This window comes from Limulus polyphemus, unplaced genomic scaffold (genome assembly GCF_000517525.1).
Source record: "Limulus polyphemus unplaced genomic scaffold, Limulus_polyphemus-2.1.2 Scaffold5817, whole genome shotgun sequence".
In the NCBI taxonomy this organism is placed as follows: Eukaryota; Metazoa; Arthropoda; class Merostomata; order Xiphosura; family Limulidae; genus Limulus; species Limulus polyphemus.
Window position 1 is genome coordinate 1 of NW_013671427.1, and position 24,127 is coordinate 24,127.

A 24,127-nucleotide genomic window follows, 5' to 3' on the forward strand; every position below is an offset into this window, starting at 1 on the left:
ATAGTGGTACTCTCCTATTGGCGGAGAGATGACGCATGAGAGACGTGTCCCAACAGAGGGAGGATGAAGGCTTCTGCCATGTGTTTCTGAAAAAAGTTCGCATATAGAGGGCAGCACGAAACGAGAAAAGCTAATCTTCGGAGGAGGGAAATACATTTTCATTTAGGAAAATTATAAAAAAATTTTTTGTCAAGAGATTATTTTGCTTTTTTAATCAATTGTATTTTCTATTTTTGTAAAAGGTTTTCCTGCATGTATATATATATAATATTTCATGATAGCAGATTCTTGTATTATTATTATTATGTGGTGACGTTGAAGTGTGCTACATAACTTTTAAAGGATTTTTTCTGTAATATGAATTGAACTCGTATCATTCTTTTTGTTTCAAGTTAATCACTATACATAGGGCTGTCTGTGCTCTGACCACCACGGTATCTAAACCTGGTTTCTAGCGTTGTAAGTCCACAGATCTGATTGTGAGATGTCATGTTACACACAAATTTGATTTTGTGAAAATTTTATGATAGATTTGTAGCAATGTGTAATATTTATCTCCATTGAATAGTCATCATAGTTATTATGGAATCATAACAGTATCAATATTCAAAATCAGTGTGCCAAAAAAAAAAAGTATTGGTTCAAAAATTATTGAATATACCATCTGTGATTAGATATCACAATTCATAATTTTAGATTTTTTCTTTACATGTTTAATAAGTTTTTCACAAAATTTCCTGAAAACAAACAACACCTTCTTTAACATACTATCACTTCTGTATTAATGATAAACTAGTTTTCCCACAAGTTTAACAAGTGTAAAACTAGTGTACTAAATCAAACCACCTCAACATCACTCATATATTTAATATAATTTATTACAACAAATCAAATTATGCTATTACTTTCAACAAATATATATATATAAAAGAGTCTTGAAACATCAAATTGCATTTTAACAAATATAAGATAAAACAGCACAAAGTTCAAATATCTAGATGAACTTAAATGAAAACTTCAAAATTTTAAATTCAACAGACAGTCCATGTTGAAGAACTTGAGTCTATCAAAACTAGTTACCAAAAACTTCAGAAGCACATGATTAATTATTTTGTCCCAGATTCTACAGAGCACACTAGACATATGTAGCTTATTATCTGCAATAACACTTATGAATATCATACTCTAGCTAAAAAAACACAAGCTCTTTATCCTTAGGAAGGGCTGCAAAATAAGATTTAAGGACATTGTCACTAACTTCTTCTACTGTTGCTGGCATCCACATAGGCTTGTTATCTTTGTCAATCAAAACTGAAAGCATAAAGAGTAAATTTTTTTCTTCTAAAAACTGAAAGCCAACAAGTTACATCACACTAAATTAAGTCAGTTTCACCTACATTGGGTTACACAATTCTTTACATTGTAATTTTTACAACATTTTATCAAAAAAGTAAAAAAGGGAAGAAAACATATACTTTATTACAAACATTAAAAAATACGTGTTTATGTTAGATTTTGTTTTTATTAGTTACACAACTAGAGTTAGAGATTTTACTTCAGCTTCATGATAATGGCTGATGATACTTTGAAACCAGTTATTGAGAATTGCTTTATAAGTTCAACTTCACGGTTATTTTAGACTAAGAAAAACAATGTTATTTCGACTGATCTTTAGACAGAAAATTTCATGAACCATAATCTATTACATTCATTATTAATATATGTTTACTTTTTTCATAGTAGTTTTAACAAAATAAAATTTCTCAGAGATGTCACAATTAACTGATAATGGATTTGCTTTGAAACTACCACAAAAACAAAACAGTTTGATATTTTCACATAAGTCACAACAGACAGACACGTTACTTAAGCTGCAATGTCCAGTCAAAGTGAATGTTTTGTTACCTTTATGAAATATAGTGAATGATTTAATTTCTCTAATATTTTGTACAGAAATCAACAAACAGCAGATTAATTATTACTTCAAAGAAGATGGACAACTTAAAACTTTTGACACCTTAAATTCACAGGAACAAATGGCAAAGAGTCAAGTAATGTATACTGATCTCTTGCAAAATGTCATAACAAACAGGATTTATACCATGAGAATTCCAAATAAGAAAATTACATACTTACATGCCCTCACTCCTTCAAAGAAGTCCTGATTCTTCATAACTCTTTGAGAAATTCTGTACTCCATCTTTAGGCACTCCTGAAGACTCATGTTTTTTCCAAGCTCTAGCTGATGGAAGATTATTTTGAGGGATGTGGGTGACTAGATAGAACATAATGAATTATCTTAAATAAGTAAGTGAGACTATATGCAGACTTCTCACTGTTCCACCTGTGATGATAAACTATTTAAGCTATCAAGAAGACTTTACATAATAATGTAACTACCATTTAGCTTCTGCAAATCAAATGTTATACAAAGCAGTTGTTTTTAAACCAAACCAAAGTGTTCGCCATATTTTTTTTGTACTGTGAAGAAAACTTTTTTCCGTCTCATTATTCCATCATAAGATTAAATTATTTAACATCTCAGTGATTTATGACTGTATTGATAAGCTGCTAGTTTTGTTTTTGAATTATTATGATCTCTGAAAAGTTTTTATCATTTATTTTCATTTGTTAAACTAAACCTTGATTGATGTAAGATACTTAGTTCACTGGTGAACTAAGTACTGTAGTAGTTATGCCAATCATAACGATCAATTTTTTTTGTAACTATACATTTTGGCAGGAGATATCAAAAGAACTATATCATAATTCCCCATGAAAATAGAAAATTATTCATTTCTTTAAAAAAAAACAATTAAAACCTTACATAAAGCAAGTATATGATGAAGTCACTGTTCGATTAATTTGTAATCTTTATAATGTACAATTTTACTAATTATCATTACTTTGCCTATTTTTAGTCACAATTTATTATGCAAAATCTGACTATGTATGTTCACTGACTTGCCATTTTAAACAGGGTCTGTAGATGCTGGTTAGCCCATTCAGATTTATCTCTTCTTAGGTTTTCTATGATTGCATTCAAACTCCCACCATCAAACTGTGTGTTGATTTTACTCAAAAGCAACTGGAAGCTTAGGTCCCCATCTTTGATTGGTGACTAAAAGATACAACACTCCTAAGTTTATTCACATACTGAGTAAGATGCAGTTATATGAAGAATTACCAAAGAGAAATATTAAAAAAGATGTCATGGATCTAATGTTCGTGTTTGTATAGAATTTAAAATGCTATAAAAAACGCTGGGAACTTCGTGTTCTGGGAAATGCAAGTTTGTATTTTCATTTAAATCTTAAGAAAATATTTTTGTGAACTCTTACTTGATCTCAATACTATACAGCATGTAATGATTCTCCATTTACAAAATGGACACTTACAAACTTATATGTAAAAATAACTTAAAAAATGCTCTTTTTTAATGCAAATACATTTTTAAAGAACAAGAAAGAAGCCACATTAGACTTTACATGGTTCTTTCTTTTTAAATGAAATAACAGAAAAAAAGGGCATATAATACTTATAATAAGAAACTAAAACATTTGAATTTATTTTCACTAGAGAATAAAACTAGGTCTTATATAATGGTATGCATTTTAAAATTATTAAGGGCTGAGATTGTCTACTTGTTGGAAACTTAAGACACAAGCTTGTTATCTGATTTAAAAAATTCTTCTTTGTTATAATTAAGTTGTCTATGATTTATTGTGATCTGATGGATGAAATTTTTATATGACTTTTCTTTTTATATTTTTAAATTAAGTTACTAATGCTCATATATAATGTTAGTCTGGTAGTGGTGCATTGAAATTAAAAAATAAATTAACTTAGTGTTTATTATGATTATGTCTTAAAACAAAATGTTTTTTGAAGTAGAAACTTGGGTTCCAGTGAACTCCAACAGAAAAAAGTATTGTTTATACTTTTTATCTTTATAGACAAATAAAATGTAAACTCATTTTTTCATGTGTTTCTCATAAAAAAAAAAGTTCATATACATTTTCCTCCTAAGATGTTTCAAGGCTGAGAAAGTTACTAATTTTAGTTCTTCCATTATCATAGCAGCCAATAATACTTTAGATATTTGCTACACCACTATGTAATAAATCAGTCTAATAAATAGTCAGACAAATTGTATTATATGCATGTAAATTTGGTTATTTAAGATAAATTATTAGGACTTATTTCTCATTTACTAGTCAAAATGAAACAACTAGTAGTTTTTATCATAAGTAGATGTGAAATCTTTGTAGAAAAACTGACACTACAGTCTGAAAAATATGGTAAATTATGGCATCAACAACACTGAGTCAAAAAAACAATTAATTCAGGTTGGCAGAACTCATGTTTCACTAACCTTCATAAAGTTGACAAGCTCTTAAGAAAAATATTTTAATCAGGATCAACGTATGAATGTTTGTTTGAAGTTAAGCACAAAGCTACACAGTGGGGGGGGGGGGCTTTGATCAATGAAAGCAGTTTCACTATCTATAAGTTAAAAATCCATTAACTTAGAAAAAAAATATACTGAAAAAATTGCAGGATATATTTTTAACATGTCGTGTATTCTTCTTATTTTGGGTTACAGTTTTGTGCTTGTTGCAATTGCATATTCACAACAGTGTTGGGATAACCCAGGTATTTGAGCACTTAAAAAAAGTATGCTACTTCCATTTTCTTTTCCACACATTTTAAAACATATAAATGAAGATATCTGGATGATCTTTCAGCGATTACAAGAGGAAGTAAATGGACTACTTAAACTCCATATAATATGAAATTTTCTTTAATTTCAAAGATTTTTGATATTTCCTTTAAATTATAAAAATAAAACATCAAAATGTTAACTGGACTACAGTAGATAATATTTCACTGAGAATCGACACATAATGTAAATATTCTATTATGTCTAAATAACATATATTTTTTTAAAAATGAAGTCATTCTTTCAAAATCCTGTATGTCTCTTAAAAATAGCTGCTTAAAAAACAATTTCTAATTTTTACTGATGGGTTATTTCAAAAGTTAGATAATAGCATCTTTTAAACAGTCCAACTGATTGTATAAAGTGGCTGAAAACTTAACTAACTAACTAGCTTTTATTTTGTGATTCTCTTGAAAGGATTTCCAACAGTAATGTTTCAAGTAAAAATATTTTAATGTATTCTATAAAGATGTATTAATCAAATGTAGAAAAAAATTATTCATTACTTGTTCCTGGTTTTTGCACAACAACTTGTCAATTTCTTGAAATGAAGGAGATTCCATCTTTAAAAGCTTCTCTTCTATAGTGTTTATCTGTGCAAAAGAAACATGATTTTTATTTTGTATATGTCACCCATAACAGTTTACGTGTATAGCCATTAAACATAAACCAATAGTGATAAAGATATAACCAGCTAAGTATCACAACTCAATAGTCCCCATTAAAAACAATACACTTCCTCTACTCCAGCCTTTTGTGAGTTCCTTCATACTAACTTAGTAAAATGAATAAGGAAGGTGCAGTGTTATAAAACAATTTGCATACAGTTGCTTAAAAAAAAGGAGTTCCCAAACAAAGTAAATGATGATAATGAATTTATGGACAATATTTCTGACATAAATTTGTTAGTCTCATTTATCATTTTGTCTACTCTTGCACATCTTGAAACTTATGACTTGCTTGTAGCCACACTGTTCAAAACCAACATATATTACTTGATGTTTTAACTTTCTAGGGGGATATTTATTACAGCTGCAGAAATGTTTCTTATTCCATGATTTTATGTTTCTCAGAACTTTTTAAGATGTGTAGATTTATACAAGGTCAAAATATATACATTCATGGGAAGAGTCAGATGTGTTATACTTTTAGTAAAATTTATAATCATCATCATATGAAAAAGTACTTAATATACATGCTACTTATTTCTTTTTATTAATAAGTTTTACTCATATTTAAATTAAATGTATACAAAAAATCTGCTGCACATATTTATGTATTGGTCCATTTTACTGTAAATTAAGAATTTCACAATAAATAATAAAAATAATAATAAATAATAAACTTAAAAACAAATTCTGCAGTAACCTTAAACCTTACACTTTAGGCATTACTCAATAATATGGACACCTGAGGAAACTGTCTAAAGAAGGGGTCTAAGTCAAAACTAAGGTTGTTTTTTTATTTCTCATCTTTCCTGACAGACATTTTCTTTAGTTTTGCATGTTTACAATGAAGTTATAAGATATAATCCCTTCAGAATTAATACTATGTTTGTACATGTTTTTGCCAAGCCAACCCAGAGTTACTTCAAACTCTACACACTTCTGTCTTTGCTTTTATGGTTTCTTAAGTATTAGGGTTTTCTTACAAGTTGAATTACAAACAATTATTGTTAATTTTGTTTATTTTTCAATTTTTCTAGTAGATGGCCTCGTGATTAGAATGTTGAGACTGTGAATCTAACAATTTGTGGATTTTGCTGCAAAAACTTTATCTGCACTTTCAGGTCCTGAATGCACTATAAGCGATAATCAAATCACACTATTTGGTCAGACAATGATGCTCAAGAATTGCTGTTGACTAGCTGCTGACACCCTCTAGCTTATCAGGTCAAAATTAGGAATGCTACATTTGGATAGCAATTTATGTAGCTTTGCACAAAAATTCTGAAGAAACAACTCATATTTTCATTAAGTGTATTTAAATGTACAAAAATACTACACTTAAATAAATTTGCATGATGTTCCATTCTCATCTTCAACGATCAAATGTATCAGAATGCATGAAAGTTATGGTTTACTTATATAATGTTTCGTTGTTATCTTCAATAATTGAATGTTCCTGAAAACAAAATGTCCTAGTATGATGCTAAAACATTTCAAAACAGTAATCTTATTTTCAGTCAAGGAATTTTTATGACAGATTGAATGTTTGCATAATTAGATACAGGTATGCACATCAGATTTTTAATCTTCCACTTATTAATATTATTTCTTGCAGCGAGGGTAGGCATGTAATCAACATCACAAATGTTTTGTAAACAGGGTAATGATTATTTTTTTCAGATTTTACAAACAGATCTACATAGCACTGTTTATATTACAGAATCTATCTGTTTCATTAAGAGTTAAAAATGTACACTTAGATATTCTGATTTATCAGGATCTATCTGTGATAACTAAAAATAACTGGAAAAAGCATAAATGAAATATTGGATCTTTTTAAAAAGAGGAGGATAAGAACTTACAAACAAAGTTTTTGTATCTCAAGATAATACTGGAAGTATTGTTATATATGCTGTTTTGGAGTCTCAGGAAAATGTGGGCCAAAATAATATAGTAACAATAAGCAGAATCCTAGTAATATATTTAATATCCTTAATAATTTAGAACACATACTCTGCCACTGTCCACAAAATGTGTTGCTACTCCAGCTTTGACCACATCATGCCCAGTAAGTCGACAGCCTGTCAAAGCAAGATATAGGCCTAATTTACCCTGAAGACGAGGAAGAAAATGACTTCCACCCACACTTGCAAAAAATCCTATATACAAAAAGTACTGAAAGTTAATGGCTGTTCAAGAACATATAAACAGGGCTTTGAACACTGCTTACAACTAAGAGACCTGTTTTCTTTCAATCAAGCTTCTCTTTAAGCTAGAATCCTATTGGTAAAGCATGCATTAATAGTGCATTATAAAAGCATAAGACAGATACTGTTCTCTCAGCAATGAGAAGCTGAAATGGCCTTATTTAGTAGCTGTAGTATAATTAATAAACACCATGAGTAAACATACATAAATGCATTCTGTGATAATTTTGACTGCAGCATATACTTCTTGCCAGCATGACTGTTAACCAAAGAAAGCTATTTATCATTTTGTGGTAGCTATATACATTGTAATGTTGATATTGTTTTTAATTTCTTAAATTCTCTTTATTCCTCTCTACAACTTACTACTTGAAACACAGAAATGTAATTTCTTAATATCTTAATTATAAGTACAGAATCTTGTTTTGCTGCGTGTAAACTGCACAAAAAAGAAACCTATTGGTGAGTATGAACACTAGCAATAGACAAAAATCTGCTCTTATTTTGTACTGGACATAGTTTTTATTCTACTTATAAGTTGTATGAATGCTCAACACATTTTTGAAGATAACATATTTCTGCTTTCCTCAGGAGTACTAGAAATTATAATGTGAAGTGTGACTAATGTGGTCTTTCGTGCATACAACAAACAGCAAGCATAATTAGATTTGCACATGTGCCTATGAGTCACGTTCAACTGCATGCAGAAAATGAAAAGACTGCATTACGTATTTTGTGTTTGTAAGTTAAGGTTTAGTTCTCTGCACAATATTTTTTTTATAAATAACAGTAAAATTAAAATTGTTGGTAACATTATCAACAGAAGTGAGGATATATTTGCTATGTAAAAACTGAAGCACGTAATGTTTTCAATTTTATATCTTGTTCAGTTGTTTATAGTGACCCTCTTTAAGTTTCTTATGCATTTACAGATTATGTCTTCAAATCTATTTTCTCATTTTGTAAAATTAGCTTAATTTTAATTCTATAAGAACAAAGTTCATCAGTTTGACAAACTTTAGAACTGTGAAACAATACATACTATAACTCTTAATATAGCTTTACAAAAGCTTGGTATGCTTTAAGTAAACATTAAGTTTGTTGTACATAAAAACAAACAAACAGTTTTTAGTAAAGTATTTCTACTAAAGATTTGTCAGTCAATTTGGAAAGCCTTTACTGAGTCAGTCTAAGTGAAAGGTGATCTTCACATTTCATTTGGATAATCTCTTTAACCTCCTAAATTCATAACAAGTTTTTTTCAGTAAACCTTTTAATGGCTTTATATTTCATCTCTTATTTTCTCTACCCTAACACTAACTGTAAAGAAATCATTAATGTACAGTCAAAGGAAAAGTTAGAAAATTAGAAATCAATGAATTATACCATATCTTCCTCTGCACTGACAGCAGTATCAATCAGAAAGTTCCAAATTAATTATCTTAACAATTTCAACTGTTAATCTTTTCATATGTTTTCTTTTAATTTTATGGTATTATTGCTGTACTTTATTTGTACCTACTGCAGCAGTAATCCTTACATCGAAAGCAATAAATCATAGTGGGAGCCCAGCTGTTTCCCAGAGAACTAATGTAAGTAGCAGGTGATCTGAGGGTCATGTTTCACAGTGTAATAGAGCCAGTAAAACTTTAGACATTTTATTTTACTAACATTTTGTTAGATTAAACTGAGAATTTTAAAATTTATATAATAATAAAAACAAAAGATGTACATACAAAACAAGGAGTTGTAGTACTTAGGTCAGTGTTTTCCAAACTGTGGGGCACAGCCTTTTGGGAGAGCCCAAAAATAACAGTGGAAAAAAACAGAAGCGTTGGAGATGACAATAGCCTAACAAAACTATCACTTTGCTCCCAAAACTTTTTCTTTCTCGAATTTACTTACTCCTTACAAGCATTTTTTCATTTTAAAAAAGTTATTAAAAACAGGAAAAGAAAATGTTGATTTTGCTATCATTTGTGAAAATTATTTTAATGTGAAGGGGGAGGTGCAGCTGAAAGTTTGCCGAGTTTGGTGGCACCAATATTTAAAGTTTGAAAAACACTGACTTAAGCCATTTGCACTCAAGTAAAAAATATTTGATGTTCTTCCCTAAGGCTAGTTGAGTCTCACAAATTTGGGTGTCCAAATAAAAGTTTCAAATAGTTTTCAAATATGCATCTCAGAATACAAAGAATTAGAAAGTTCCAAAACTACTATAATCTATCCAGCTTTCTACATAAGCTATAATTAAGTTAAAAAATACCGTTACTGTTCAGAGCACCAAACCTGAACAACACAAATCAAGCAATTCTCACTTAATGTTTTATGATGGGAAAAATGTTTGCAGAATTATAAGACCTATAAAGAGGAGGACCTGCTCTTTCTTTTGGATACATGCACATGAACAATATAAAGTTGATGAGCAAATAATCTAGAAGAGGGAAGGGCTTTTTGGGTTAGTTTCACAAATTTATTGATATCTCAACAAATCATGAAGACAGAAGGTTCAAATTTTATATTCTTGCTTGCTATTACGTATAGTTTGTGTCTGTAACTGACTGATATTAAAACAGCCTATTTCAGAAGTTAAAAAATAATGAAGTGGAGAAATTTTAGCTTGGACACATCACATAACAGAGAAAAAATGAAGTACGAGATGCCTTTTTGAAATTATGAAGTTAAAATTTAAATAGTAAACAAATTTAAATTACAAACTGTGTTTTCTTGCCATGTGTATTGACATGCATTGATAATAAAGTTGTTCAATTATATTTTGAATGTAACACTATAAATGACAATGACATGTGCACTTGACCAGATTGTATGAAAAAGAAAGAAAAAGCATTAAAAACAAAACAAAATTTTGCTTTTTTTTTCACCAGCCTCATTATTGATAAAATTAAAAAAAGTCTTTCATCAGCTATATCACATTATTTTAATAATTCTGGTAAATTAATGCTTTGTCTTAATGAACAGAACTTCATAGCATTTTTGTTTAATTTGACTAATATAATTTTCAACAAATCCTTAAACATGGTAACTTCAACACTACGAGTTGATTTGTTTTTTTCCTTGAACATAAAATTTCATTCATAATTAAATTTTGTAAAAGGTTTAAAACAAAGTTTTACACATTTGTCACACTGATAGGAATACTGATAATATTGTTAAACTGAAAGTTCCAAGTTTTCTTGATACTGCAAAACTTATTTATCTATCAGAACTCACACTGAAGAAAAGTTCTTTAACCCCTTTTGCTGCACAATTAATTTTCAGGCTGATTCCCCAAAAGTGTCAATTATCCATTACTTTTTCAATATTGAAAGAAGCTGTATTTTTTATATCTGACAGTAATATTCCTTGACGTAGGTAGAGAGTGTCATGAGACAAATATCACCAAGGGCAATTAAGTGGGGTATAAAAGACTAGCGAGAAAAAATCAGACCAATGCTTAGAAGGGCAAAAGAAGAAACCCTGGCAGTCGAGTAATAGCTGTAGTGTGAGAGAAGATATGATTTGGATATATTTTACTCTTGATCAATAAAAGCAGTTTCACTGTCTGTTAAAAAATCTACTAACCTAGCAAAAATTTACTGAAAAAAATAATACAAATTACAGGAAGAGTTTTAACATGTTTGGGATTCTTATTATTTTGGGTTGCAGTTTTGTGCTTGTTGCTAAAATATAGTAACAACATTGTTGGGATAATCCAGGTATTTGAGCACTTAAAAAATCTATGCTACTTTCATTTTCTTTTCAATACATTTTTAAACATGATTTAAAAAATATTAAGGAAGATATCTGGATAATCTTTCAGTGGTTACAAGAGAAAGTTCTAGTTAGTTTATTATATTGGATCAGTTTCTGTATCGCATAAAATATACCTTCTGGGGAACTTTAGTATTATCTAAAATTTTTGGGGACTATAAATATATAATTAATTCTTCAGTTTAATTTTGCTAAACTTGATAACAATTTCACCAAAATTATTAATATATTTTGACAAAACATAAACAATCTAGATTAGAGAATAAAAGAAACTATACTTTAATTTCATGTTAAGTAGTTAGCAAACAGGATCACCTACAGAAGGAGAATAAAGAAGAAGAATAGTGAACTATTCAAAAGTACTCGAGTTTTGGATCTCATTTTGAAAATATTATGCAATAGATAGCTTCCTTAGCAAGTTCTGTTATGACAAGTAAACCAAGGGTTGAATTAGCACACAAGTTTGATCAAATTCAGAATGTTCAAAATTAGAAGTTTAGAAAAAGTATAAATTTTGTAGAATACTGAAATATATACACTAGATAAGGGTGACTAGTATATGTTGTACTTGTATACCAAAAAGTCATTTTTTATTTTACGAAAATCTATTAAATACAGAAACAGATTAATTCTGGTTGAGGTATACTTGCAATGCATTTACCTGTATGTATCTTGCTTTAAATCTAGAATGCCAAACTATCCAAAACAGTTTAACTGTGCTTGTTTACTCTATTTTTTATTTCTTTGTAAAATCAGGCTTATCAAAATCATGCTAGCTTGTAGATGAAATCAAAGCTTTTTTGAAATGCAAGGCCTGTAAATATATTATTTCATAAACATGAGGCAAATCTGGTGACATGAATATACAGAATCTAATAATCTTACCAAACTATTCATGATGATGAGGAATTCACTTGAAGTAAATATATATATATATTGTTACGTCTCTGGTCGTTTGTTAATTTCCCGTAAAAATTCTTCTCGAGAAACTTCAGCGATACAAGTCTTTTCATAAATAAAAACTAGTTTATTCTTTCTCAATTCAACTTTGCAATACACTTAGTTTCCACAGTCACTTTAACTTAAACACACGCTAGAATTCACAACGATTCACGCACTTTACTTAAGGCTTGACTCGATTATCTGTCTCTATATCTCTCTGCCTGCAATTCAGTTAATTGGCGGCTTATATACTAAAATAGAGGGCGCCTAACAAATACTGGATTATTCGTGATGTTCCCCGATCCTTCTAGAAACTCATCACGTGCTACCAGCGTCACGTGACTTCCGCTGTCGTAACAATATATATATATATAGTAGAGATGGCTGATATGGGTACTAAAACGTATATTTGAAAACACAAAACATGTAACAACATTTCAACCTCCTGATGATGACCTAAGGAAGTCGAAACATTGTTACTTGTTTCGTGTTTTTTAAACAAAAGTTTTTAGTACCCATATCAGCCGTCTATATATATATACTAAACTATGAAATACACAGAATTTATTTATACATACAATGTATGAAGTTATATGAATGAAAGAATATTTTTTTTAAATTCTCCAAATACACATAATGAATTGTTTTAAAAACACAGATGTACTATTTTTTGTTGTAATAATAGTAAAAAAGAGAAATGTAAAATTAAAACTAACTTCCAGCTCATTCATTTTTACAGTTACAAGCTTTCTTTTTATTGTATAGGAAAAAGTAGCAGAAAAATAATAGAATGTTATATAGTTACTTGACATGCATATGATGCATACCAATGGCAGCTTCTGGCATTGCAAAAACTGTTCTCTCTGTAGCTACTCTAAAATGTCCATGAACAGACAATCCTGCACCCTGTAAAAAAACAACAAAAAAAGATACAAAATACTGCCATATTTAATATGTTTATTAAGTATAACCCTCTATATATCAAGGAACTGACTAATACTTCATTTAAAAATCAGGTAACAATGGTAATTACAGAACTAATACACTTTACAAGTCTAATACAGTTAGTTTCCTTTCAATAACACAAGCCTATAAGGTAATAAAAATTTTTAAAGCTGATTAACTTAGTGCTTTTATGATTTCTTCTTTTTTTTTTCAAAAACTTGGAAAAATCTGAGTACTGTAATGTAGAAAAGTCATGTACTAGAATTCTTGTTTCATCAGTACGTTGTTTCAGCCAAGTATGGAATCTGTAACTTATTAAAAGTTAAAAGTATTTAAAATTATATAATTTTTTTTGTAATGAACATATTCATTGCAATTTAATTAAGGTGTAATACTATAACCTAATTTTTCTTGTTACTTAAGGAACTAACATTTTTTGATGTGTTACACCCATATTAACAGTACCACACAAATTTGAAAGAGAGGTTCAGGGAACTAATGGAGTTGGAAAAATATAAAAAAGGCATTAATTTTAGATAATTGTAACTGAAACTGTTGCCAAGGTAATGTATCAACTTGTAGTGTATCATGCAAAAATTCACACAATTGCAGCAAACTATTTATCACATTTATATCCCAAACCTTAACAAATTGTAGAGGCATTCAATGTACATCAATTCAGTGATTGTACTTCAGAGGTAAAAAAGGCCTACCTACTGATATACACAGTACACAATTGGTGGTGCAGATATTTAAAGTCACAACCACAGTTTTATTCCCTATATATTTTGAGGGATTTTTACCAAAAAACCTACAGATTTTATTAAATTCAAAAGCTATGTATTTTTTTGGATTTGATAAAATGATATTGATCATGGTTGCTACCTATGCCAAAGTAATTATATGGCCATTATATATCAAAAGTTTAGAAACACTCGAGTGTAAAATATTCATATGATAAAGAAAGATAAATTTATAGATATAAATTTTATTAAGTAAACTTAATTAAATTCTACACATGGTTAAAAAATAAACAATGTTGTACATGTATGATAGTCAATAGTTATGCAGCACTTAAAAGGAAAAACATTATATCAATTTCATCACATTCTTTGAATATTGTGGATTAACAGGTTTTTGGTGCTTAAATGAGATGGAGGTATTACTTATATTTAGGTATGGGATAACTAGATTATTGTAAAATTTGAGGATAAATTAAAAAGCGAGAATTTTCTTTCCAAAAATGTCAGTAAGTACTCCCAAATCTGGAAGAATGATGTAATCAAGTTTGTAAAGGAAGAGAAAATCTTAAAAGAACATTATTTTAAGCTGTCTATCAAAGTGATGGTGGTGATGAAACCTAACAAAAGAATGAAGTATTATATATCTTAAAAAAATTAATATTTTCATATGAAAATGGAAGAATGGAGGGACTTTTACTGTGATCAAGATTATAATGGTAATTAGTAGTTAAATTATTAATATGTTTGCCCATCCAAACCTCTTGTAGTGATGTGGGTAAAGAAGTATTTACTATCATAATAAAAAATACTGCATCTTCCAACTTACATCCATGCATGTACAGAAGAGAGGGGGGAGGGTTTGGCCAATCCCCTTATTTTTATTATGTAAATATATTAAGCTTATATAGTTATAGTGCAGCTGCTTATGGCATTTAATATTTTCTACATAGTCTACATTATTCTGATGAAGCATTAGCATTTTATAGCTTGAAAGGCTTGAAATAGTCATATATAATGGCTTCTGTTGACAATTTGTAAATGGAAGCCAAAGGCCATATCGCTACAGTCAGTCGGCCAGATTCTTTACAGTAGGTGTCTGTGGCTTGTTCACGATAAATTTCAACAATTAAACAAACACCAACATTGTCTACTTGTTTGAAAATAATATATTAAAACAAGTTCAACGTATATATACAAATTGCTTCCAGACTTAATCTCCTAGCACCTATTTTTACTAATTTTCTGGGGGTCACATTATGTTAAAAGCACTGATACTTATGATTCTTTCAATATTTGACGACTAAAAGTTGCGTAACATAACATAATGTTTTGGGACAACATGGGACCTATTGGTCCATCTTGGCTGTTCCATCCTCGAAACTAAATTAAAATAATTAAAAAAAAATCTTAAAGCCAAACCTTATCATTCACATATTTATTAAGCATTTTCTTATATGCACTTAAATTTACTGCCTCTACAACATTCAAAGGCAACCCATTCCAAATGCCAACCACCCTGTTAGCTAAATGAAACTGTCTTAGCTGAAGATGACTCCTACCTTGCCAAAATTTATATCTGTGACCCTAATCCTACTATCCTTGCCATTAAGTATGAAAAACATGCATCAACACTATTAATTCCTTTTACAATTTTAAACACTTCTATCAGATTCCCTCTACTTTTATTATGTTTTTCAAGAGAAAACAGTTTCGAAGATCTCAATCACTCCTCACATGACAACCCCTCCATCCCAGACACCATCCTTGTAACCCTTCTCTGAACCATTTCCAACAATTCAATGTCTTTCCTAAGGTAAGGAGCCCGAGACTGAACACAATATTCCAAATATGGCCTAACCAGTGACCTTACAATGAAATTATAACCTCTTTAGAACTGTATTCAATATTTCTGAAGAAACAACATAAAATCTTATTTGCCCTACCATTAGTAACAGTACACAGTTTTGATGGCTTTAGAGACTGATTGACTATTACACCAAGATCTCTTTCTTTCATAACACTGTTAAGGTTATTCCCATCTAAATTATACTTATAATTCAAATTATTATACCCCAAATGCATTATCTTGCACTTATTATAATTAAAACCCATCTGCCATTTATTTGCCTAACTCACTAAATGATTTAAATTATTTTGTAAATCAGCAGCATCCTCTTCACAGCCAGCAACACCCAAGACCTTAATATCATCTGCAAATTTAAGTAATTTATTGACTATTTCTTCATTTACATCACTGATGTAAATGGAAAAGAGCAAATGTCCTTTGACTGAATCCAGAGGTACCCCACTTGTGACATTAAAGAAATCCTTACTGTTAATTTTTACATATTCAGCCAACCTTTTCTCATAAATCCTTTTTGATGTCTTAATTTCCTGTTTCACCAACTTTCTTGATCTTCTATAATCTTCTAAATCTCCTGTCATACCAGTCAATATAAATTTCTTAAATTTATGATGCTTTTATTTAATTTTATCTCTTAAACTTTTTGTGAGCCAACTGGTTTTTTACTTGCACCTCCCCTTTTTTTCTATAAAGAATATGTTTACTTTGAATATTTAAAAATTTTCCATATCTGATCAGTGTCTCCAAAGAACTCAGCTGTCCAATTCACAACAGATAATTCTTGTTGCATTCCTTCAAAATTTGCAACCAAAATATCATTATTCCTTATCTCCACATGCAGCAAAACATCGAACCTAATAGAGCAATGATCACTTGCACCCAGATGTTCCCCAATTTCCACCATCTCGATCATTTCTATATTTGAGGTTACCATTAAATCTAAAATATCATTGTTTCTAGTACGTTCCTTGACTAATTGGTGAAGAAAGCCATCCTGAACAGTTTCGAAAAACCTTTCTCCCTCATGGTTTGACTCTAGAATTTCCCAATCTATATGCCTAAAATTAAAATCACCCATAATTATGACTTCATTAAAAGATGAAATCTTAATCTCATTGTAAAGTTTCTCATTAATTTCATCAGTATCATTTGGTGGTCTGTAACAAATTCCCACTAAAAGCCTTTTCCATATATATCCACTAATAGAAACTTTTTTTTTTCTTTTTGAAATAAACTGTTTTTGTTGTAAATATCATATTATTTTACTTATGTAATTAAAAGATATTTTATTTGGAATATCAGTCCCCGAAAATATTTTTGGAATTTTACAGGCCTGTGATTACCAAAAGTCTGGAAACCACAGTAATAGATAATAAAATCCTCTTCTTGTAACTACTGTGTATTCTGAAATTTACAGTATGTCAAAGTGTTTGTTGTATGTTATCAGAAAAAATAAGAATTATAAACTCTCATACTCCCCTTTTACAACTGGCGATATGTTATTTATGATTGCTTCAAAAATCAATTATTGTACAATGTACCTAATGCAGAAGCACAAAACTTACGAATTATAGCAGTTCTCTCACTTTCGTTACATTGCTCAGAATTTTTGCACAATAATTATGAGGCCTGCATGAAACTCTTATAGGTTGCAAGAATCCATCCTCCTCACTCACATACATACATTGTAAAGTTAAGATTTTGTAAAATAATTATATAGCTTGCAATGTTTTCATACAGAAAAAAAATCAATCAATTACATAAAGTACTGTTTCATGGGTTTAAAAATGTCTTTAATAAAAGATATATTTTCTTAAGTTTGTAGTTCTTCCTAAAATTAATGGTGGGTTGGGTATGGCCTAGTGGAGAGTGTATTCAATCATGAATCAGAGGTACATGGTTCACATCTCATTTCATGCAAAACTTTATGCAATGCTTTGTGGCCATGGATGCACTATGAATATGACATCAAATCCCAATATTGGAGTAGAGTAACCCAAGATATGGTGGTGGATACTGTTGACTAGCTACATTCCTTTTAGATTATCAGTTCAAAATTAGGGATGGCTAGTACAGATAGTCCCTTAGTAGGTTTGCTCAAATTTCCAAAACAAACAAATAATTACAGGTAGGGCCTACAATAACCCCATTATTTTTTTAAACAACTTTTTTCTATACTGTTTACATCAAATTGCTTCTGTACTCATAATTTTGTTGGTTATGGAATTCCTAGTAACATACGAGTTAAACAAAGATACCATCAACATTGTAATTCATCTCAAAATAGTTACGGGGGTTCCTAACATATTTTGATTTAAAATAAAAGAGTGATTTCACCCAAATATTTTGTAGAGTTCTTCACAATGAGAATTTTAACAGGTAGAAACAAAAAATTACTCACTCAATGTGATTCAATGTGTGGACTAAACCAGTAATGAATAGTACAAAAACTAGTTGTAATTTGAAAGTACTTACTTTGTGAAAGAATATAAATACTCTCCTTCCTTTTCAGCATTTAAAAAATGAAGAATCAGTATACTGACTTCCCACATAGCAAGAAATAACACAACTTTTGATAGATGGGATAACCATGGGAGGGGTAAGTACATTTATTTGAAAGTAGCTGAACTTGATATGTTAAACGCACTTAGATATACAAACAGCATATATGTGGTCATGTTTTTGTATATATATATTTAAATGGATTGCATGTTCATAGAGTTATACAAGTTAATAATCCTTTCACATATGAAGGAATTAAAGCTACATAAGGAATCTGGATAGTGCCTGTTACAAAGAATGTAACAATTTGATTTTGTTTTGGTACTTCAGGTTATAAATATAACCCTTTTTTTTAATAATAAACATTTACAAAAAAAGTAATATGTGAGTGTTTTCATACATCTTCAAAGGGATATACTAAACTATTTTCTATTATGCATGATAAATCTTATCAAGTATAAACAAAGAAACTTAAGGAAATCTAACACAACACGTGAATTGGAGGGCAGGAAGATTTTGTGTTGGCCATACTACACCAGCCTCAAAGCAAAGCACAAGGCAAAGCAAGCATGTTTTTTGTGAGGTTCACATAAAAAAGCATCTAACACTTGTAATTTTGCTTATTCCCAAAACTATTCCATTATCTGAATGCTAATGTTAGCATATTTTCACTTGTCCAGTCATCCTCATGCATTTATGAAAGTTATTTTTATGCCATTGTGTGTTTTTCAGAATTCTCATTGGATTAGGCAGTAGTCTATTTACAAGTATGGATAATGGAGGAAGCTTCTTGTCACTCCTAAACCTTTTCTTCCTAAGGCGGTGACTAGGTAAGTAGCTTATACAAGCTGCAATGTTAGAAGAAATGTAAGTTTTCTAATTCATTGTTTAAGGTTCAAAGTTAATTTAACTAATGTTAACATTTTCCTATACCAAAAATGTATTTCTGCTAATACTTGCCTCTTCTCACACTATAGCTTTATCTGGAGGTAAGTTTCTCTTCTCTGTGCATCTAAGCATTGGTATGAATCTTACCTCGCTCGCTACAGCCTTTATACCCCACTATATTGCCCAAAGCAAGTTAAATCTTGTAATTCTCTCCACCAAAGTCAATGCGCCTCTATCCAAAATCCGTATATAAGCTCCTTGTTATTACTTTCTCTTCACTTTTCAAGATGGTTGAACTAGCAGACCTAAAACCAGCCATTTCGTGGGGAGGAAGGGCAGGAGAGTGTAAGAGGAAGTATATTATCAGAAATACACTTTCTGTATAGGAAAATGTTAACTTCCAAAACATACTTGCCTCTTCTCACACTACAGCTAGAATCCCACAATGACAAGGTGGAGGGGCCAGTGAGAGCAAGATCCACACATAAAGCATCTGCATAGAAAAGAAGTGTGTAAAAATGAGATATAGTAATAGCACGCTAGTGAGGTCTGCATTACTTCTGGAGCAGGTATGATCTTCCCCCCCGGACAATAAGAAATATAATTTTTGGGTGGTAAAGGCCGACTGGCCACAGAGGCAAAACCCTAACATCATTAGAAGAACATGAATTTGTCCAGGCCCCTACCAGACAGATGAGGCCCTATGCCTCATCATTGAAATGATAAAGCTGTGGATCCAAATCTAGATTGAAGGCATAGTGGCTAGGGCACGAAGACCGCTTTTTTTTTGTCTTATTTAATAATAAGGTATTATTGAAATCCAACTTGAAAGTTACAGAATGTTGCATGTCAAGCCACCAGAATTACAAAGAGAAGGCAAGCAACACAAAAGTGAGCAAACCTGAAGAAGTGCAAAATGCAACAAACCCAAACTTCGAACTAGAGGACCTGCCATGCCTTACTCAACCTGAAGAAACAGAGATTACCTGGCCTGAGATTTCAAACTGAAATCCCAACTCCCCAACCCGAGAGGCAAGGCAACACCTCCCAAACCTGGAATTACAAGGAGTTGGGGACCCTCTTCCATGATCATTAAAAATAAGAGAATAATCAAAGAGAAGGGCCTTGCTCAACTCAGCCAGATAGCGAAGAGTCATCTCTGAACTGGAATTATGAGGAAGTTCCCGCATAGGTTGGTCCTGTTCCTACCATCCATCTGTGAAACCATCCAGGAAGGAGGGAATCCTCTTCTCCAAGAGTGGAATGAGTTCAAACATCATTCAGGAGGAATAAACCTCTGTCCACCACTCCAGTAACTGGAAACTGGGAGTGATATGGACTCCCATGCTCCACTAGGAGAAATGGGGGGATGCTCGCATTGGGAAGTCCCTAGGAATGATGTTCCAGAGACAGCGCAATAGATGAATCATGTTCCCTATTTTGAAAAGCAAACCAACTTCGATTTGTTCAATCTAGGTATACAGTGATGGAAAAAATCCCCTTAAGCTTTATTCTTTACTTATGTTAGTCCATGAGTGGCAGTCCAGTAGTGTACTTGTTTTTGTGTTAGAATTTTTTACCACCCAGAAAGTGCAAAAAGTGGTCTTATGGAACACCCCATCTCAAAAGAGCTTACTGCTACCAGGAAAGTTTTGTCAGTTGACTGGTAGCTAGTGCATTTGAAAGGAAGCATACCCAACCAGGCAACACCTGCCACTGAGTGGGATCCAAATGGAAATAACAAAAGTGTCCCTGAAAAAGAAGAGAATTAAACATAAAATATTACTGAAATTACTTTGAAAAACTAATACTTCAAAATTTCATTTTCATTATTTTGTAAAATAAAGAAAATAGACATTAAACTCCAAACCCAAGACAGTTCTAAAAAAGGCATCGTTTAAAGCATAGGTATAAATAAAGCCATTCAACACATAAGAAAAACACACAGTACACAGTAAGTATGTAAAACTGTGGTCGTAACATTCTGCCATTGAGAAAAGTGAATAGGAAGTAATAATGGGGAGCTTATATATGGATCTGAGATGGGGGCGCATTGACGTAGGTGGAGAGAAAGTAAGATTTAACTTGCTTTGGGCAAGATTGTGGGGTATAAAGGATGGAACAAGTGAGGTAAGATTCATACCAATTCTCAGATGGACAGAGAAGAGAGACATTCACCGGGGTAAAGCTATAGCATGAACAGAGGCAAGTATGTTTTGAAAAATACTTACATGTAGATATCAATCATTCATATTCACTTAAAATATATAGACTGAAAATGTGAAAACTATTTTTCTAACTGACTTGCAAGAAATAATGAAAGCTCAGCAAATTTAATTATTTATTGCAACCCAGAATTAAGTGTTTTTAGTTATTATCTAAAAAAAATATGGACTAAATATTGTCACACACATAATATTCATTTGAGAGAAAATAATGAGACTAATCAAGATAAAATACTATGGTGATGTGACCTATAAAATATATATATTTTTATATTAAATGAATAATATAAAGTAAATGTCTGAGAAGAAGTTTAAAAGTAAAGACTAAAGTGAAATTCAAATAATAAAGTTATTTAAAAAGTTATTGACATTTTAGTAGGAGATTATAACAGAGGACAGTTTTCATTTAAAAGTACTTTAATTCTCCTATCTTACACAACTTTCACCTAAAAATTCCAACTTTATATTTTTGTCACTTGCTGCATGTAGCAGCATGAATAGGGTCAGTTTGCTGAAGAACAGTACATAGGGTATCCTCTTTGCACACATACATTATAGATTTACATCTAATTAACACATACTTCTGATCAAAAGTAAGCTTAGTTCTTCAATCAAAAGTGATATTTAACAACTAGTTTCCTAACTTCTTACAATTGTTAGTCTTAACTGCATATTGAAGACTAATCAGTTCTCTAATTCTTGTACACAACATTGGTGAACAAGTTTCATTAAAGAAATACCCGATCATTTGCTGTATCAAAGATTTATCCAAACTTATAGCAGCAGATTCAATTTGAGTTATCAAATCATGGTGTTGCAGTATGAAATGTGAATGAAAATAGTCATTCACTTGAATTGGTTAGCCATTCATGGTCAAGGAAGGTAAAATGGGGGTAGAGATTGGTAAGGAGTAACAGGGTACATAAAACAATCCCTAAAACCATCAAACTGCAAACATATTAACAAACAAAATTAGTTTTTAGTTGTAACTTTATACAGAAAATTAATTGGTCTGGATAAAGTTATAAGCTCTAATTTGATGTTACAACTAGTTGATTTGAAAAGTTCTTCAAAATCATTTTTTGCAGTTTATAGAACTAAAGTCGTCGTTATTATGAAAACAATGTTTGACCTGGAGACCTTAACGTAATTCTCATTAAGTACTTATGCTAGTACAACATTGAACTTAGAAATTTATGGATCTATTATTTGTGTTTTACAATATAATTTCAAGGATTTCTTAAGTCACTGCATTTTGATAAACTTGTTTGAATGTGAATTAATGAAGTTGAAACACAATTTCTATTTATGTAGCAATTTCCAAAAACTGCAGCTAAAGACATGAGTTAAAGTTGTCCAGTGAATATGTTTACTTAATTCAGTTATTAATACATCAATGTTTCTATTATCTTTAATAGCAACAGAAAGTTTCCCAGTGATCTCCCATATTTTTAACTATTTCCACCTATTACACCATCTTTCATTAGTCAGAAATTTTGCCTAAGCAATATTTACTAAAAAATATGATTAACTTGTGTAATTGTGCTTCACATGAATGACTTTTGCCTTAAATTTCATAATATTCCAAGTAATATGTTTTTATATTAGTTGCTTTATTATTTATTTTTTTGTTACTGCTTTAAATAACCAATAATTGCCATTTCCCATTCAAATTCTTCATTCCTTCTTATTACTTGGTTCCTTGCTTTAGAGTGATAATACTCTTACATGCACACACTGTTGATTTTCTCCAAAACATATTTCCCAAAATAATTAATGATAAAAGTTACACTAAAAACAAGATTTTACACTTACCAATCAAAAAATTTAGCTTATATTCTTCTCTAAAGAATTCTTCAGTTAGAGGGTCTTCTTTCTTTGCAGCCAGAGCAACAGCTAAAGCGTGAAGCAACAAATTATTGCAAAAAAAAAATTGTGTTGTACTTTACTAACAGAATGTATTGCAAAAATATCTAATTATTTTTTTAACATGTGAAGTGCTTATTGAAGTATATTGTGTGAAATCACTTTCACAGAAGAAGCAAATTTAAATTTTACAGAAATATATATATAATCACACAAGGAATATCAACCTAAGTTGTACCATTGTTACTTATTTTTGATCTTTTGACTTTTTCTAGAGGTGAAGACTTCCTGTCCCATTCTCGTTACTTTATTTTCAATAACAAATTTCCATCCAATATGCCTAGAAGCACTTCTAATAAATAACATCAATATTTTTTACATGAAATCTCCAAAAGGCAGCCATGAACTTCTTCTTGACTTAATGTTTAACAACTGTTTATTGTTGTGTATCAACTAATCAAATTTCCATAACAGATCTAGAATGTGGCTAAAATGTTTTGCAATCTACACACATACAATAACAAGGATTCTTCTGGGTTGTTTCCTCTTCTTATATAATTTTCTTTTTTACTTCACTCACGTAGCATACATAAAGGAATTTCTAAAACACAATGCCTTATCAAATGCCTTGTAATAAGTAACTACTCAGAACAGAATTCTTTAAATTACCTTTCAACAAAGAGGTGAGTACCTAATCCTTTAATCCTTACCAATTTAAGTAATAAACACATTTTGTATATGTAAAATTATGTAGGGATGGCAGTGCCAAAAAATAATTCAAAC

General features: G+C 30.6%; 1 protein-coding gene across 4 annotated transcripts in view; it reads right to left on the reverse strand.

Annotated features, from left to right (window-relative positions):
* Positions 1-906: 906 nt before the first annotated feature.
* The window catches only part of LOC106473020 (3-hydroxyisobutyryl-CoA hydrolase, mitochondrial-like), a 47,233-nt gene continuing 24,012 nt past the window's right edge, over positions 907-24,127 (reverse strand). The window contains exons 5-10 of one of the 4 annotated variants that reach the window (XM_022401529.1): positions 13,139-13,217; positions 7,405-7,550; positions 5,230-5,316; positions 2,969-3,121; positions 2,133-2,275; positions 907-1,311 (exon numbers count right to left, since the gene is read on the reverse strand). In XM_022401529.1, the coding sequence (XP_022257237.1) occupies positions 1,302-1,311; positions 2,133-2,275; positions 2,969-3,121; positions 5,230-5,316; positions 7,405-7,550; positions 13,139-13,217 (618 nt within the window). In that variant the 3' untranslated portion in view covers positions 907-1,301. Of the gene's footprint in view, positions 1,312-2,132; positions 2,276-2,964; positions 3,122-5,229; positions 5,317-7,404; positions 7,551-13,138; positions 13,218-24,127 lie in introns of all 4 variants that reach the window. The other 3 variants (XM_022401528.1, XM_022401531.1, XM_022401530.1) reach the window with 3 other exon arrangements.